The sequence below is a fragment of the Hyperolius riggenbachi genome, chromosome 4 (assembly GCF_040937935.1).
Source record: "Hyperolius riggenbachi isolate aHypRig1 chromosome 4, aHypRig1.pri, whole genome shotgun sequence".
NCBI classification, from domain to species: Eukaryota; Metazoa; Chordata; class Amphibia; order Anura; family Hyperoliidae; genus Hyperolius; species Hyperolius riggenbachi.
The window spans coordinates 364182769-364201566 of NC_090649.1; the positions used below are offsets into that span (position 1 = coordinate 364182769).

The 18798-nt window shown below is 45.0% G+C and overlaps 1 protein-coding gene across 1 annotated transcript in view; it reads right to left on the reverse strand.

Annotated features, from left to right (window-relative positions):
• Positions 1 to 18798, reverse strand: part of PLEKHG1 (pleckstrin homology and RhoGEF domain containing G1) — a 192366-nt gene that overhangs the window by 43252 nt on the left and 130316 nt on the right. The window contains exon 5 of the mRNA XM_068233407.1: positions 9510 to 9556. Coding sequence (XP_068089508.1) covers positions 9510 to 9556 — 47 coding nt within the window. The remainder of the gene's footprint in view (positions 1 to 9509; positions 9557 to 18798) is intronic.

Consider the following 18798-nt stretch of genomic DNA (forward strand, 5'->3'; position numbering starts at 1 on the left):
AGAATCTGAGGGGTGGTGGGGTGATCAGGAGGGAGCAGGGGGCAGTTTAGGGTTAAAAAAATAGCGTTTGTAGATAGTGACAGGGAGTGATTGATGGGTGATTAGGGGGGGGGATTGGGTGCAAACAGGGGTCTGGGGGGTGGGCAGGGGGGGGGGGGGGGTCTGAGGGGTGCTGTGGGCGATCAGAGGGAAGGGGGGGCAGGATCAGTGTGTTTGGTGCAGACTAGGGTGGCTGCAGCCTGCCCTGGTGGTCCCTCGGACACTGGGACCACCAGGGCAGGAGGCAGCCAGTATAATACACTTTGTAAACATTACAAAGTGTATTATACACTTTGTATGCGGCGATCCGGGTGCTAGTAACCCGCCGGCGCTTCCGAACGGCCGGCGGGTTACAGCGCGGGGGGGCGGAGCCAATCGCCGGCGGCTGATCGCGTCACGAATGACGCGATCACCGCATAACCACGCCCGCCGCCGCCACCGCCGATGGGCGTATTGCGGTCGTTTGGGCCCAGCCCTTGCCGCCGCCCATTGGCTTAAGGCGGTCGGCAAGTGGTTAATCCTTAAAATAACTCCAGAGTTAAAGACAGGCTGTTCATTAACTGTGTGTGAAAATAACTACAGAGGGGGTAACTTAACTACAGAGGAGGTAATGTAAGGAATGAAGAGATAAGATAACTCTCTAAGGCCCAGTGCACACCGAGCGGTTTTTGGAACGATCCGCCGGCCGCATCCGCCTATAAAAACCCTTGTCTAATGTATTGCAATGGGATGGTGCACACCTGCGGTTTGCGGTTTTTGCCAAGCCGCAAACGCGCCTCCTGCTGCACGTTTGCGGATTTCGGAAGCGTTTCGTCCTCAATGTAAAGTACAGGAAAAACGCAAACCGCTCTGAAAAACGCTACTTCAGAGCGGTTTGCCAGGCGTTTTTGTTACAATAGCTGTTAAGTAACAGCTTTTACTGTAACAATATGTGTAATCTGCTACACAAAAACGCACCCAAAACCGCTAGGTATGTTTAGAAAACCTCTCTAAACATACCTAGAATCGCTCTGAAATCAGCTCCCAAAACCGCTAGCGTATTGCGGATCTGCTAGCGGTTTTGGTGTGCACTGGGCCTTACTGTGTGGAGGTAAGTTTTCTCTTGCCTTATTATCTCCAGCATGATCTTAGTGAATTGAGGCCATAGTGTTTTTTCTAACATTGCATCATTCTCTAATATGTGCAGATTACACAACACTCAGCATTCAAAATGATTCTTTCAGAGCAGTCTGTGAACTAATGAACTCTCCTCTGCCAGAGGAAAAGTAAATAGTTAACTAACAGTCGATATAATAAAAGTCAGAAAACAGCCCTCTCCACGACTTTTGAAAGTCGTAGAGATAATGGCTTTTTTGTATAGAGATAACAACTGGAGTTTCTTAACTCTTCCTGTACTGGAAACAATTAGACTGATGTATCTGATCTTAATGTTTTATTTCTTAGCTGTACTACACATATAAATCATAATATCATAGTTTTTTTTCGCTTCAGTGTCTCTTTAACCAGCTGAGCGGTCTGGACGAGCTCAGCTCGTCCAGTACCGCCGGAGCCTGCCACTCAGGCCCTGCTGGGCCGATTTGGCTCAAATAAAAAGCAGCACTTGCAGCCGGCACTTTGCCAGCCGCGTGTGCTGCCTGATCGCCGCTGCAGTGCGGCGAAAGAGGGTCCCCCCAGCCGCCTGAGCCCAGCGTAGCCGGAACAAAAAGTTCCGGCCAGCGCTAAGGGCTGGATCGGAGGCGGCTGACGTCAGGATGTCGGCTGACGTCCATGACGTCACTCCGCTCGTCACCATGGCGACGAGGTAAGCGAAACAAGGAAGGCTGCTCATTGCGGCCTTCCTTGTTTATTCTGGGCGCCAGAGGCGATCGGAAGATCGCCTCCGGAGCGCCCTCTAGTGGGCTTTCATGCAGCCAACTTTCAGTTGGCTGCATGAAATAGTTTTTTTTTTATTAAAAAAAAACCCTCCCGCAGCCTCCCTGGCGATCTTAATAGAACGCCAGGGTGGTTAAGCAGCAGCAGCAGCAGCATAAGCTGCAATGAAACGAGATTTGCAAAAATGTTGTACTGAAAATATTCCTGAATGCATAGATTGTCTAATGAGCATTTATGAAGTCTAGACCATTTTAGTGCATATACAGGGAGTCCCCGGTTTACGAACGCCCCGCCGATACGAGCGCCCGCCGACCCGCTGTGATGAGGTCACGCCGCCGGGGACTACCTCCTCCGCACCATTTTTAATGCAGATTAAGCGTAGCGGAAGGTAGATAGAGGACATCTCACCTGATCCTCCGCGATAGAAGGTCCCATCGTGCTGCCCGGAAGCTGCACGGCCCATCCTCTCGCTCCGTTCACTGTTCCCCGGCGGCTTCTTATGCGTTGCATAATGACGCCCTAGTGGCGGCGCCTCCAGATGCGACGCATGCGAAGCCGCTGGGGGGGACAGAGGACGGAGCGAGAGGACGGGCCGTGCAGCTTCCGGGCAGCACGATGGGACCTTCTACTGCCGAGGATCAGGTGAGATGTCCCCCATCTACCTTCCGCTGTGCTTACTCTGCATTAAAAACGGGGGCAAAGGTGGCTGTCCCGACTTAAGGACAGATTCATTAAAAGACAAAAAAAGGAAGAAAACCGAGAGCCAAATCTGGTGTAGTATGTTCAACCAATATGGAAAAGTATTTGTATGAGAATATACTCACAAGTATGGGTCACCACGTAGGCGACCACTGAAATAGCAGGTGGGGAGAATTTTCACCTGACCCCACTCAGGTATAAAAAGTCGCTCTCTATAGAAAAGAAAAATGGGGATACACCCCTCCACCAAGGGTGGACAAGATATAGATAAAAATGGTTAATAGAGGCGCCAAAATAGGATAAGATAGGTTAAAAACCGTTTAAAAAGGAGAGGGTGGGTGGATCCACTACCCTCACTAAAATGACCAGGCTAATTCAAGCCGTAAATAGTACAAAAAACATTTATTGGTCTCCGAATGCAGTACAACGCGTTTCACGGGCGAACATCCCGCTTCATCAGGCAATTGAGGTAGGAGAACACACATCTAGGTCAGTGAAAAGCTAGAGCGCCTCTGTAGAATTATTAGAATCTATTAACCATTTTTATCTAAGGACAGATTCAGGTTAAGAAGGAGACGACAGTCCCTATCTCGTTCGTTAACCGAGGACTACACATATAGCAGTCACCAGGGCCAGAGCTTCACTTTGTTTCCATAGCAGTTCTGTATGCAAGGGTGTCAAAAATTTTTTTATTTTTTTGAAATCAAAGGTAAGACAAAAATAGACAGTGCAACAATCCATCTCTTTATGCTCTGTAGTTAAATGCACAAGGAGACAAAATTGTATCGTGAAGCATTGTGTTGACAGAATTGCATTGTCAGGTGTTCCCTGGCAAGTAAAGTGATCACCAGCTTAGAGCTAAATGTGTTCAGATTTCAATCTCTTGGCCATGAGTATGGCAGATAATAATACAGGGTGCTGCAACACATCACCGGAGTCTTTCAGCATAGTCCCACTGCATTGGTAGCTGGAGGCCAAAAATGTTTGAAAGGGAAGTATGGTGTCTGCATTTATTTACAGGCACCCACTAAACAACAATGATTTAGGGGGCACACGGCCTAATTACGATTCGGGGTACACACTGCCCACTTGGGTTTTAGAGACACACTGTGCATGCCAAGTATAGAGTATTAGCGAGTCAATTCTTACTATCAAGAGCACGAGTCAAGATTTAAAGCTTTGATAAAATCAGTAGTGTGAGTATACTGCACTGTTGATTAAAGCCTTGTTTTAAAAATGTTAAAGCACACTTAACTATAAGTACAAAAACACTTTAAAGTGAAACTACTGTTTCATTAACACCTTGTGGACATAGGTAGTTGAAATCTATGCCCTGTTGATGGCCTGCCAGGGCGTAGATTTCAGCTCCTCAATCCGTGCAGGCCAATTTCTCTCTAGCTGTTCATGCTGCTATGACGTCACTGCAGCTTGGTCGCCCTGGTGTCATAATGACAGCAGAACTTTGTGCAGTGATCCCAGTGGGCTAATCCCAGCTCAGTTTCAGAAAAAAAGTATCTTGCCCTCAAAGTGGTATAAAACTCAGCATTTCTTCTTTGCTCTAGAAGTTTCTACAAGAAAAAACACTGGTAGCAGAACAGCATTCAAACAGTTAAACTCTGCACTTTCGTCTTCAGTTGGAAACTTAGCTTTGTTGCGTAACTTGAGGAAGTGATTACAATAGTAGCGGATAAGAAAAACAAAATAATATAAACGCTGCTAGCACTGCCACAGCTAAATACAAGACAAAAGTGTACACAGGAAAATACACATTCTTACTGTATACTTCGCAATATATAAATACAGCAGTTATGCAATAAATTGCAAGGGCAGCTTTCAGCGCAGATAAACAATAATACTTGTCCAAAATGGGGTCATTTGTGGGGTGTGTTTACTGTCCTGACATTTGACATTTTGGGGGGTGCTAAATTGTAAGCACCCCTGTAAAGCCTAAAGGTGCTCATTGGACTTTGGGCCCCTTAGCGCAGTTAGGCTGCAAAAAAGTGCCACACATGTGGTATTGCCGTACTCAGGAGAAGTAGTATAATGTGTTGTGGGGTGTATTTTTACACATACCCATGCTGGGTGGGAGAAATATCTCTGTAAATGACAATTGTTTGATTTTTTGTTGGAACACAATTGTCCATTTACAGAGATATTTCTCCCACTCAGCATGGGTATGTGTAAAAATACACCCCAAAACACATTATACTACTTCTCCTGAGTACGGCGATACCACATGTGTGGCACTTTTTTGCACCCTAACTGCGCTAAGGGGCCCAAAGTCCAATGAGTACCTTTAGGATTTCACAGGTCATTTTTGTTTCAAGACTACTCCTCACGGTTTAGGCCCCCTAAAATGCCAGGGCAGTATAGGAACCCCACTAATGACCCCATTTTAGAAAGAAGACACCCCAAGGTATTCCGTTAGGAGTATGGCGAGTTCATAGAAGATTTTATTTTTTGTCGCAAGTTAGCGGAAATTGATTTTAATTGTTTTTTTTTCACAAAGTGTCATTTTCCGCTAACTTGTGACAAAAAATAAAATCTTCTATGAACTCACCATACTCCTAACGGAATACCTTGGGGTGTCTTCTTTCTAGACAGAGACTGCTCTGAAGAAGCAGGGTTTATCTCTGCGAAACAGCTGTCAGACATCTTTGTCCTCCCCCCACTGCTGTAACCACTGTGTCTACCCACCACAATAAAGGGTCTTTTTATGCAGTTGATGCCCATCATTTCCTCTTTCTTTTGGACTGCAATTGACTGTATCTGGAGCACACTGCAGGTAAGACCATTTGTGGGTTAATCCTCCCTGCTGCATTTTTTGGTGCCAGTGCTTTTTTCCTCTCCAATTTTGCATAAAATAGACTGTGTTATTACTGAGCACAAATGCAACAAGCAGAAACAGAGGCCCCGGTGGCAACGGGTGCACAGGAAGCAACAGCTAGCTCTTGCAATACACGCTTGTTAGCAGGTAGATCGGATTGGGTTACATTTTTTACTGACACAGCAAGTGGTTCAGTTGCAAGTAAAGCAGTGGGGGTGAAGATTTTGGAACAAGACATCAATCGATTGTCTGAAAAGGAAGTTAAACTGTTTTGGACGGTCGCCTCTCTTAAGAGGTATGACGATAAGAAAATAGCATCAAGGGGCTTTAGGAAATACAGTGAAGTAAGAGGTCTCTGAAGAAGCAGGGTTTATCTCTGCGAAACAGCTGTCAGACATCTTTGTCCTCCCCCCACTGCTGTAACCACTGTGTCTACCCACCACAATAAAGGGTCTTTTTATGCAGTTGATGCCCATCATTTCCTCTTTCTTTTGGACTGCAATTGACTGTATCTGGAGCACACTGCAGGTAAGACCATTTGTGGGTTAATCCTCCCTGCTGCATTTTTTGGTGCCAGTGCTTTTTTCCTCTCCAATTTTGCATACCGTGAGGAGTAGTCTTGAAACCAAATGTCGCAAAATGACCTGTGAAATCCTAAAGGTACTCATTGGACTTTGGGCCCCTTAGCGCACTTAGGGTGCAAAAAAGTGCCACACGTGGTATCGCTGTACTCAGGAGAAGTAGTTTAATGTGTTTTGGGGTGTATTTTTACACATACCCATGCTGGGTGGGAGAAATATCTCTGTAAATGGCAATTTTTTGATTTTTTTTACACACAATTGTCCATTTACAGAGAGATTTTTCCCACCCAGCATGGGTATGTGTAAAAATATACCCCAAAACACATTATACTACTTTTCCTGAGTACGGCGGTACCACATGTGTGACACTTTTTTGCAGCCTAGGTGCGCTAAGGGGCCCAACGTCCTATTTACAGGTCATTTTGAGGCATTTGTTTTCTAGACTACTCCTCACGGTTTAGGGCCCCTAAAATGCCAGGGCAGTATAGGAACCCCACAAGTGACTCCATTTTAGAAAGAAGACACCCCAAGGTATTCCCTTAGGTGTATGGCGAGTTCATAGAAGATTTTATTTTTTGTCACAAGTTAGTGAAAAATGACACTTTGTGAAAAAAAAAAATCAATTTCCGCTAACTTTTGACAAAAAATAAAATCTTCTATGAACTTGTCATACACCTAACAGAATACCTTGAGGTGTCTTTTTTTCTAAAATGGGGTCACTTGTGGGGTTCCTATACCGCCCTGGCATTTTACGGGCCCAAAACCGTGAGTAGTCTGGAAACCAAATGTCTCAAAATGACTGTTCAGGGGTATAAGCATCTGCAAATTTTGATGACTGGTGGTCTATGAGGGGGCGAATTTTGTGGAACCGGTCATAAGCAGGGTGGCCTTTTAGATGACAGGTTGTATTGGGCCTGATCTGATGGATAGGAGTGCTAGGGGGGTGACAGGAGGTGATTGATGGGTGTCTCAGGGGGTGGTTAGAGGGGAAAATAGATGCAATCAATGCACTGGGGAGGTGATCGGAAGGGGGTCTGAGGGGGATCTGAGGGTTTGGCCGAGTGATCAGGAGCCCACACGGGGCAAATTAGGGCCTGATCTGATGGGCAGGTGTGCTAGGGGGTGATAGGAGGTGATTGATGGGTGTCTCAAGGTGTGATTAGAGGGGGGAATAGATGCAAGCAATGCACTGGTGAGGTGATCAGGGCTGGGGTCTGAGGGCGTTCTGAGGCTGTGGGCGGGTGATTGAGTGACCTAGGGGCAGATAGGGGTCTAATCTGATAGGTAGCAGTGACAGGGGGTGATTGATGGGTAATTAGTGGCTGTTTAGGGTAGAGAACAGATGTAAACACTGCACTTGGGAGGTGATCGGACGTCGGATCTGCGGACGATCTATTGGTGTGGGTGGGTGATCAGATTGCCCGCAAGGGGCAGGTTAGGGGCTGATTGATGGGTGGCAGTGACAGGGGGTGATTGATGGGTGATTGACAGGTGATTGACAGGTGATCAGGGGGATAGATGCATACAGTACATGGGGGGGGGGGGGGGGGGGGTCTGGGGAGAATCTGAGGGGTGGGGGGTGATCAGGAGGGAGCAGTTTAGGGAATAAAAAAAAATAGCGTTGACAGATAGCGACAGGGAGTGATTGATGGGTGATTAGGGGGGTGATTGGGTGCAAACAGTGGTCTGGGGGGTGGGCAGGGTGGGTTCTGAGGGGTGCTGTGGGCGATCAGGGGGCAGGGGGGGGGAATCAGTGTGCTTGGGTGCAGACTAGGGTGGCTGCAGCCTGCCCTGGTGGTCCCTCGGACACTGGGACCACCAGGCCATAGGGCAGCCTGTATAATACACTTTGTATACATTACAAAGTGTATTATACACTTTGTATGCGGCGATCCAGGTGCTAGTAACCCGCCGGCACTTCCAAACGGCCGGCGGGTTACAGTGCGAGGGGGGCGGAGCCAGTCCCCGGCGGAGGATCGCGTCACGGATGACGCAATCGCTCCGCCCATGCCCCTACAAGGACCGCTGCCTCTGTGCATGCGGCAGTCCTTGCGGGATCCACTTTCCGGCCGCCCCTGTGCAGTGGGCGGTCGGTAAGTGGTTAAAGGTTATTATGTTGTTGCTTATCTTTTAGAACAGTGTTCAGGTTCACTTTCAGGAAACAGTACTTGCATTTTGAATTTCAACACCAGTCAGGTACATGCTGCATTTTTTTTTTGTACTTTGAATTCAATACAAAATAAAAAAAAAAAGTTTGGCGTCATCAAATCGCCTGGGAACATGTAATTACCGAAGGAAAAGCAAATCCGCTGAGGGACATGGGAGAGGACACTGGGGAAGCTATCAGAGGTACACGACGAGGGATCAGCATGGCAATGTTGAGTATAAGCACCAGTATAAGTTAACGAGCTATAGGTGCCCCAGTATAGGTAAGCCAGCTATAGGTGCCAAAGTATTGGTAAGCCAGCAGGCTAAAATCGTAGGTGCCACAGTATAGGTAAGCCAGGTATTAGAGTCCCCAACATAGGTAAGCTAGCTATAGGTGCCATAGTATAGGTAAGCCAGGTATGAGTGTCCCCAGTATAGCTAAGCTGTCTATAGGTACCATAGTATAGGTAAGCCAAATATAGGTGCCATAGTATAGGTAAGCCTGGTATAAGTGTCCCCAGCAGGTAAGCCGATCCTCCCCCCTCCACGCTGGTAGATGAGTGGGTGTAGTACTACTCACTGGGGCTCTCTTTCCAGCAATGACTGCACACAGCTCCGTGCTACTGTTTACAGCACAGGGACGTGGCTTGATGACATCATGAAGCTGTATCCCCGTACTGTAAACAGAAGCCCAGAGCTGTACGGGGAGGAGAGTGCGTGGTCATCGCTAGAGAGAGAAGGCCTTAGTTAGTGGTACCCCCGCACATCTAACAGTGCCGAGGGGGGATCTGAGTGGACGAAAGGGGGATAGAAGTGGACAGAAGGAGAGGAGGGGCGGGGGGGGGGGGAAATTGGATGGAATGGAGGATGGGAGGTAAGGGAGGGGGGAAGGATCAGAAGCAAGGGGAGATTAGAGAGGAGGAAAGAAGGGAGGGGAACATTTTGATGCATTGCTCTGCCCCGCCAGGTCCATGCGGGCTTCCCTGGGACTGATAGATGCTGGTTGGCACACTGAGTAGCTCAGATCGCTACCCACAGAGTGCTGACAGGCATCCATAAGTCTCAGGGAAGCCTATAGAAGCAAAAAAAGCAAAGCCGGCGGCGCATAGCAGCTAGAAATCTCCTTGGCAGCAAGGACAAGCCTGACTCAATATCGCTTTCAGCAAGTTTTAGCTGGACAAGTCAGGCTCAGCATTACCACTAGGGAGGTTAAAGGTATTAAAACCATAATACCACATTTTTTCATCATTTGTGAATCATAGTTTCCAACATTGTTCAGACTTAACAGTATAATCAATAAGCAATGTTGTGTCTCAAAGAAAATACACATGAGAAAATCTTACCTTGGGTAATTTGTACAATATTGTGTGTAAATATGAAATTCTTCACTCTGTTAAATTGAAAGCAAAGGGACATTAACCATACAAGAGTCAACATTTTAATCAAGTCAGTCATGAACACAGCTGTTATACTTTATAGTGGCCAAATATTAGCAGTACAGTGTTAGTGGGATAAGCCATCTATTCTGTTCCAACAGTGTTTTAGCTATTATATATTGCCTATCAAGACAGGACCATAAATGTATATGTTTGTTTCATTCCAAAGGCTTCCTCACTGGATTCCCCCCCCCCCCCCCCCCCCAAGAAAGTTAAGCACACAACTAGGGATTGTCAAATTGTGTATGCAAAATGTATGCAGCTTGAAGATAAACCAATCGAATCCTGGCGAAGCGTAAATAGTTTGGTCAGTTGTTAAGCTGCATAAATTTGCACACAATATTTGCATAATCCTGCATCAACAATGGTTATCCCTACAGACAACCACCAGTTCTGATGCTCCCTCCAAATTCACAACAGAGTTTGCAGGATAAACTCATGATTGGGTTTGACCCCATTTGCTCAAATATGCAATGTCTAGCAGAAAGAAAATTTCTAGTCATGTAAATCAGGCACTACATTGCACATTACACCAAATTAAATACAAAAAAAAAAAAAAAACAGATGTAGGAAAGGTTTTTAATGCAGGTCTTCAGAAGACAGACTATCCCACCCCATGCATCAGGAGAGGATATTTAAAGAGAATACAAACTTGCAGCCACTTGTTGACTGCCTGGGGTTTTACACTTTGAACCATCAGTCAGTTGTTTGTCTATAAAAAGCACTCAGTAGCCATGTCTGTTTTCAGAAAGGCTGGACATCTGAGTGCATAGCAATCAATGTTAAAGGTTATGTTTTAAGGCTGCGATTGAGGTGGCTTTATTTGAATAATTCTTATTGGTCTATATCGGTGGACACGTCCAAGTGTTTTTCTCTGTATTGTTCAAAGTAGAAAACATGAAAAACAATCCTGTGTTTCAGTTTTCACTTGTGATTCCATGATTAAACTATGAAAAATAAATTGACTCAGCAATGGCTTAGAAAACAATGAGTCAAGCAAAGATTGGTCAGGAGATAATCGGTACTTACTGCTACAGTACAGTACAGAATTATGCGTTTGTTACCGTAATTGATGAGATTCACTGACATAATTTTCCATTTACAGAAAGTGATTTAGGCTTAGTTTGGTTAATAAAATCTAAAGAAAACCATAATGTCTAGATAAAGGCATGCTTAAAAATGTATCACACCATTTTGATTCTCTTCAATTATTATGTAAAGAGATGGCGTGATATGAAACTACCATAAATAGAAAAGTATGATTAATATAGTTCTGTCACAAGAATAGTATTGGAAAAGCTGTCTCCATAACTCTTGCCATTTTGTCTGGATCCTCCAGTAAGCAGAGTGAAGATGCAATTATAGTAAACAGCTGAATAATGCAGATAACAATGCTGACATTTTTCTGCTAGGAAAATTTTTCTGCTAGAATCTCAACAGTTGCACATTTCAATGTTCAATGGTCTACATTAAGTGTTACAGCTGAAGGACTCAACAATGAGTATATCATTGACTTGACTCTACTATCCATCTGCTTTTTGGAAGCACAAGCCTTTCCTTTTTTTTTTTTCCTGTTAAATGCTCAAATAATGTCTTACTCTTTTACAATAGCTATTTTGTGGACCTGTACTCTTCTGATTTTACTCCTCTTCCCCTGGGAAAATCATATCCTCCTTCCAGTTACAATGCCATAAATGACACCCACATTTACCTGCCCAATTCCTGACTTGTTTCTGCTGTCTTGAAAAAAAAAACATTTCATGCTGCCCGTCATCTTATTATGGATGGTTGATTAGTACCTCAAACTTGACCTGGCTTATTTTCCCCATCCACACAGGAGGCATTCTTCTCTTGGTAACACATAGGATTATGGTATTATTAAACGTTATATAAAAAACGCTAACCTATTACACAGCACTGTACAATAGATAGAGGAGCCATTACAACACTAAACAGTGGTACACGGGCATTACCGCATTAACAATGAACAATGATGCGCAGATTGCAATGTAGGAATAAAGATAGACAAGCCACTGCGTCCATATGGCCATGGAGAAGAGCAAACGGACAGGAGGGCCTTGTCAAATACGATTACAATCTACGTCATTCCTCACCTCCAGAGCTTTGGAAGACCCTGACACTTACCTGTTCAATATTTTTGAAATACACTCTTCCTATCCCCAGAGAACACTCCTGGTAAATGTTCTCATTATCGCTTGCCTCAACATTTCTCTATCCTTATTCCTTACCAGTTTTCATCTGCTGCTCTTCTCTGCCAATCTCTGCACTTGGTTCTATTGCACTTCAAAATCAAATATAAAGGAGTTCTGACATTAAGAAATAAAAGTTAGATGCTTACTTCAGTATTGGGAAGAGACTTCCCAGATCTTTCCATAACCCACGCTTCACTGGCAGGGTTCCTCTACATCTATACAATTCAGTGAGTTATAGGTTTATTCTGTATATAAGCAGTGTTGCCAACTCATCCCTTTAATTACTGACACATATGAATTATACAGGTTTTGAGGCTAGGCAGATGCAGTTAAAGAGACTCTGTAACAAAATTTTCAGCCTTATTTATTGTATCCTATAAGTTCCTATGCCTGTTCTAATGTGCTCTGGCTTACTGCAGCCTTTTCTAGTTGCACTGTATCTGTAATATATCTAATCTTTTCTTTGTCAAGCCTTTTCGAGCCAGGGAGGAATGCGCTGCCTCTGCTGTGATAGGGATAAGTTATACATGCCCCCTGCATGCCTCCTCCAGGCTCTGTGTGCTTTATTTACTACTCACAATCAGAGCTCTCTGAGGGGGAAGGAAGCTGCTTGTCTCATGCTGAGAACTGTGAGAATCCCAGACTGGAGTGCAGATAATTCTCTATGTAATAAAAACTTGTAGTATACTGTAACATGAGATATATACAAACATCATTTACTGGTTAGCGGTCATGTTTTTTGTTTATAAACTGGCGATTAAAAGCCAGTTCTCTAAGGATGGAAGCATATGTGCTCATAAGACCATCCATGTAATCTTAAAACCAAAATAGCGACCAGATCTTGTTTGCAGTTGGAAAGAAAAATGATTTATGCCCATACAAGTGCTAACAGACATCAAGAGCCAATTGTGCTTGGAGGAATATCAATCAACCAAGCTGGATTCTCTTAAAGTGGACCTGAAATCTTGCATAGGACAGAAGAAAAACATAGAGAAATGCACTCTGTATGTATTTAGAGTGTTTAACCTGTCTAATTCCCCCTCATCTGTGTCTAATCATAAGTTGCAATTTGATCTCTCCCCTGTGTCACCTGACTGCTACGGCAGATAAGCAGATAAGCTCATTTGAAAGCACAGGATGTTAACAATATTTCTGATTCCATGAAAGCAGGAAAAATACTGGAGATTTATTTGAGGTTTTGTATCAGCAGTAACAAAAAAATGTTTTTCTTTGAAAGTTATTATGCTGCTGCGTATCTTTTTAGAGGAAGGTTCTGAGTTCAGGTCTGCTTTTAATTATTGCTATTGTAATCACCTGCAGGAGAAAATCTCATGCTTTTCTCCCCCACAAGAAAGAATATGCCCACTGAGTTAAGTAGACATTTCTTCACAGTAGTGGCTCACTGATCGACGACGAGTACAGATTTCAACGCGTCAGACAGCAGCGAATTTGGTTCCTAACTTGACTGGTTCTGGAAAATGTGAACCGCTCTATGCAAGGCATAAAGCTCCCTCCAGATATACAGTGCAAATTAAAGATTAAACTCATTTTCATTTAAATTTTTAACACATACTTATACATACACTTTTAAAATGTTTGCGTTCTGTTCAATTATGTTTCATCTACAATTAAGTCTGACATAAGCATCCTAATGGGAAAGCATAGCAGAAGACATTCCGAACTAAAAGGAGTACCTTGCAGGCATACAAATGAATAATGCTCAAATAGGCTAAAAGAAATGAAATACTCCCAGCTAAATTGATTAACCACAGTGTTTTCTTAAAGGTGTTTAGGGCTAAATTAAATCTTAAGAGTTGGCTAACTTATCACTAACGTTTACTTCATTCGTTGATTTTTCTGCATAACCGGGACTCCCACCAAACCACTCTGATTTGAAGCATTGTCATTTAATGATTTGCTAGCCTAGATCATTCTGTACCGAATAACAGGTAATCAGTGCTTTGAAACCTATGGCTAGTCCTTCAATCCTCTCTCTGTCCACTTCATATAATAAAAAAAATGGACTCAGCAAGGACACAGTTGAAAGTGTCAATTTCCACTCTTTGATGACTGGAGATCTTTTACACAGAAATAGTAAAACTTTCCTCTCTAATTCAAGACATTAACCATTAACCACACCATAAGTCGTTCAAAGAACAAAATCTTGTTTTTGTTATTTGTTTTTTTAAAGTTCCTTAACCCTCCTGGCGGTTCATTTCTGTCTGGAATTAGGAGTCAAAAGCGGTACATTGTTTTCAAGAATTTTAGGGCCTCCGATTCAAAAGTTATAACTCACCAAAATGTCAGAATAAAAGCATGGTAGACATTTTACATATAAATAATAGACTGGAACACAAATTTGCTGAAAAAAATAAATTTATCAATAAACTGAAATAATAGCAAAACTGTACAAATAAGCAGCAGATTATATATACACAATAATCAGTACAGTATATACAATAATTAGTACAGTATATCCCTAATACAACTCCTGTGTGTGGTAAATCTTAAAACATGGAACGGGCCGACATCACAGTCCGGGCAGTAAAAACGGGTTTCTTTGCGGACTTTCTTACCCTTGCTATCTGTCTTGCTGCAGCAAACAACACACATTCTTGTTGGTGTCGCTTTTTTTGGAGTGGGTGGGATGTATTCAGAAAAGTGGCGGCCAGTGAGGCACTCCGGATTGACCACATATGATGCACGGCGCCCAACCCGCACATCTGATGATGAAGTTGGGTACTTCAGGCATATGGTTTCACACAGTTTCCATATGAAGTCAGCATGTGATCCTGGCCTTTCACTGCGTTGCTTCTGCAAGATGAATGCATTCCACAATGCCTGTTTCAGCAGATGGCGAAAAAAATTTTTTATAGTACTTTTTCTGCTGTTTCCGCACTGCGGGGTAGTATGTCATCGCCGGGTCAGCTCGGTCCACCCCACCCATTGTATGGTTGTAGTCCAGGATGACTTGCGGCTTGTCCAGGACTTTCCCTCCTCACGTTCTGGTGGTGACAGAGGATGCATCGTGGACAGTGCTGAGCGCACACACGTCCCTCTTGTCACGCCAGCGGAGTGCCAACATTTTTCCCTTCTGCCAAGCCACAATGTCCCCAGATTTCAGCTTTTGCTTGGCGAAGGCAGTAGGCATTTCTCGCTGGTTAGGACGAACGGTGCCGTAGGCGTCGGTTTTGTTCCTGATGAGAAACTCAAACAGTTCAGGTGAACTATAAAAATTGTCCGTCGTCAAACAATACCCCTTATTCAAAAGTGGCTCCACCAAGGACAGCACGGATGAAGTCGCCAGCCCGTAATTGCTGAATGCAGGGTTGAACTGTGTCCCTTTCCCGGTGTACAGTACGCTGTTCCAGATGTATCCGGTGGCAGACTCGCATAAAGTGTAGGACTTTACTCCAAACCGGGCCCTCTTGGATGCGATATATTGGATCCAGGACAGTCTGCCCTTGAAGGCCATCAAGCTTTCATCCACACTTATGTCCCTCTGGGGTACATAAGTGTTGCGGAAGTTTTCCATGACCAGCTGATGAACCTCCCATATCTTCTTTAGGTTTGGCGCAGGGTGGGTGGACTCATCAAAGGCAGTGTTGTCTGCGAAATGTAGAAATTTCATAATGAGTCCAAAGCGGTACTCTGACATGACCGTGCCAAAGAATGGGGTGGCGATGACCTTGTTGGTGGACCAGTACCATTTCTGCAGGGGTTTTCCCACCACCCCCTGCAGAATAATCAGTCCAAGGAACCGCCACAAATCCTCCTCGGTAATTGGCTCCCACATCCTGTTCCTGGAAAGGGGCCTTCGTGGAGCAGCAATTTCTTGTGCGTCGTAGCGGTTCGTCTCCACCACGATTTTTTCAATGACATCGTCACTGAAGAACAGCTGCAGGTAGGCCAGGGGGCAGTGTTCACAAGCAACCTTCAGGCCGGGTTCCCCAAGAAAAGGGAAACGGGGGGGGGGGGGGGGGCGGTGGGGGGGCCCGAGTGGTGTTGACTGGGCACCAAACTCGTGAGTCACTGACCTCCGTGTCACTGGGGATGGAGTCGCTGTCACTCTCACTGTCGGACGACAGGTTGCCAGGCGCATCACTGTCACTGGAGTCCTCCAGCGACGGCATATCCGGATCGCTGTCCTCTAACTGCATCAGCGCTTCCGCTGTGAGATGCCTTGAAGATGACGCCATAGCAGGTGACGGGCAGGTGGCAGGAGAAGAGCGTAGTAAAAATCCAAGCAGAGGTCGGTACAGGCGGCAGGCAGAGTAGTCGAAATCCAGGCAGAGGTCGGTACACAGAAATCCAAATCGGGCAGAATCAGCAGGCAAAGAGCGTAGGTCAAAGTTCAGGCAGAGGTCGGTACACAGAAATCCAATCGGGCAAAATCAGCAGGCAAAGAGCGTAGGTCAAAGTTCAGGCAGAGGTCGGTACACGGAAATCCAATATCGGTCAGAATCAGCAGGCAAAGAGCGTAGGTCAAAGTTCAGGCAGAGGTCGGTACACGGAAATCCAATCGGGCAAAATCAGCAGGCAAAGAGCGTAGGTCAAAGTTCAGGCAGAGGTCGGTACACAGAAATCCAAAAAATCCAGCAGATCACAAAGATCAAAGAAGATCAAAGCAGCTCACAGCTCACAGCAGGGATGCAAGTGGCAACAGTGTATTGGATACACATGTAATTCATACATGTGTATCCAATACAATGCACTTTAGGGCCAATGAAAAATATCATTTTCAAATTTCCTGCCCACCCCCATGTCGTCACGCCGCCCGATGTCACGCCGCTGAGCTCTGATTGGCCGCTGGGTCCCCAGGAGAATTCTGGGGTGAGAGGGGACCCGGAGGCCGGAATTCCGTGCACAAGAAGCGGGGAGAGCCGCAGAAGAAGAGGGGAGAGCCGATGCTGCTGGGGGAGCCAGGCAGGAGTCCCTGGGGAGCGCCGATCGCGCTACGGACTCCCGCACAGCAGGTATTTGCCGCCTCCGCCAGCCGCCACTACCCCCGATCACATGGCCGCCGGGTCCCCGCTAGATTACAGGGGATCTGGGGATCCCGGCGGCCAAAAACACATGCCACATTGCGGGGGACAGATGCAGGAGTCCCGCTGAGCAGCGCCCATCGGCGCGCGGGACTCCTGCACAGCGCACATAGCTATTTTTAGCTACCACGACCTGAGCTCGGGGTTACCATTAGTAGCATGCATTTCCTACCCCGAGCTCAGGTCGGGGTTAGCGCCAGGAGGGTTAAAGTGGATCTGAGATGAAAAATTAAGTATAACAAGTAACTTGTCTATATATCTTATCTAAAGTTTAGATACTTTTCACAGCAAATCTAGCTGAAAACAGCTTCAACAGTTTATGATTATTTATTCCTGTGATACAATGACAGCAGCCATGTTTTGTTTGTCACATTACACATAGGAAAGCTGATAGTATCCCCAGCCCTCAGCCTGTGACAAATTCAGTCCCCTCTCCTTCTCCCTCCTCCCCTCTGCCTCTGAAATCACTGGCTAGTAACCTCCTCCTCCTGCCCAGACTGAGCTCCCATAAGCCCTTGCTACAGTGCCAAGGCACTCTGAAAAAGCTGTGGGCGAGGCTTGTTTAGTTTATAGGGAATTAGAGTATTAAAACAAAACAAAAAAAGTATTTGGCTTGAGGAATGCCCTATAAACTATATGTAAGGAACACAATTATGCAATGAGTAAAAGTTTATCTCGGATCCACTTTAAAGGTTTAATAGGCTTACTTTCACCTTGCTTTGTAGTCTTAAGCTACATACGTTGCATGCATACACGCGACCAGGGAGCAACAGCTCCCTGCCGGCAACAGCTGTTCACACGTCTCGCCAGAAAGGCAGAGACGCGGCGGAAGCGGTTTGTGAATGGAGCATCCCCCGGCCGGATGCTCCATTCACTAGCGTAGGTCTCCTGTCGTTAGCCCGCATACACACGCGGGACTAGCGACAGTTGTGGCCACAGCTGTAGCCGGCGAATGAACATGTCAATCGCCTGGCCACAGCTCCGACGGGCGACGGTTCGGGGCGCGCGCATCATACACACGGGCGACCTGTTGCCGCAACACGCACGTGCCAAGTGGTTGCGGCGACAGCTGTACCTCGTGTGCATGCACCATTAGTCACTGTGCTAGTGCCACCGGCTGCAGAGATGGTTCTTTGATAAAGTGCAGGCCATAGGGCTAAAGCAACCACAGCGGAGTGCTTCTGTGTGCACGCTTCACTGATCATAAGCAGAAGAGTGCTATATTTTCCTTACTGAAGAGCTTTTTGAATTACCTTGATATAACATACTCATGCAGTTGCAGCTCCCAGCACTGCTGCATTGGGATTTGGAGGAATTGTAATTATTCACAGATGACATTTTGGTATAGCGGTTAGGGTATTGATATGGGCAATAAGGATATGGGAAGTAGGTTGTTACTGTATATAATGCTAGACTCTAACTTAACTTTAAGTGAGGAACTGAAGAACACGCTAAATGAGAGAGCAAGATTATATTGTAATATATATTGTAAACTAATTTGTTTCAGAATTATTTTCCAGAGATTTAGCTATTTATCTTTCTTTTGTAATACAAAACATTGATAGAGTACACTTATATATAATATACAGTACATATCTACCTTGACCTCCATGTATTTTTCAGTTCCCAAGTTTTTTTTTCTGTTTATGATTGGGTTTAATTGATGTTCTTTTTATGAAGATCTGCTTATCTTTTACATCCTCACTGAGGGTCTATTTGTATAAAAATGTTATACTGTTGACTTTTGATAACTTTTGTTCAATAAAAAAAAAAAACCTTTTGCAGAGATTCCTTTAGTTTTAAACAGAAAAATTAATAATTGTAAAAGATGAAGCGTATCAACAGTCTGAGCCAATTCAATGGGTGTATCTTTAGGACAACAATAGAACTGCCAAGGATTTAATCTCTCCTGTATTCTAAATAATATTGTTTTTAATA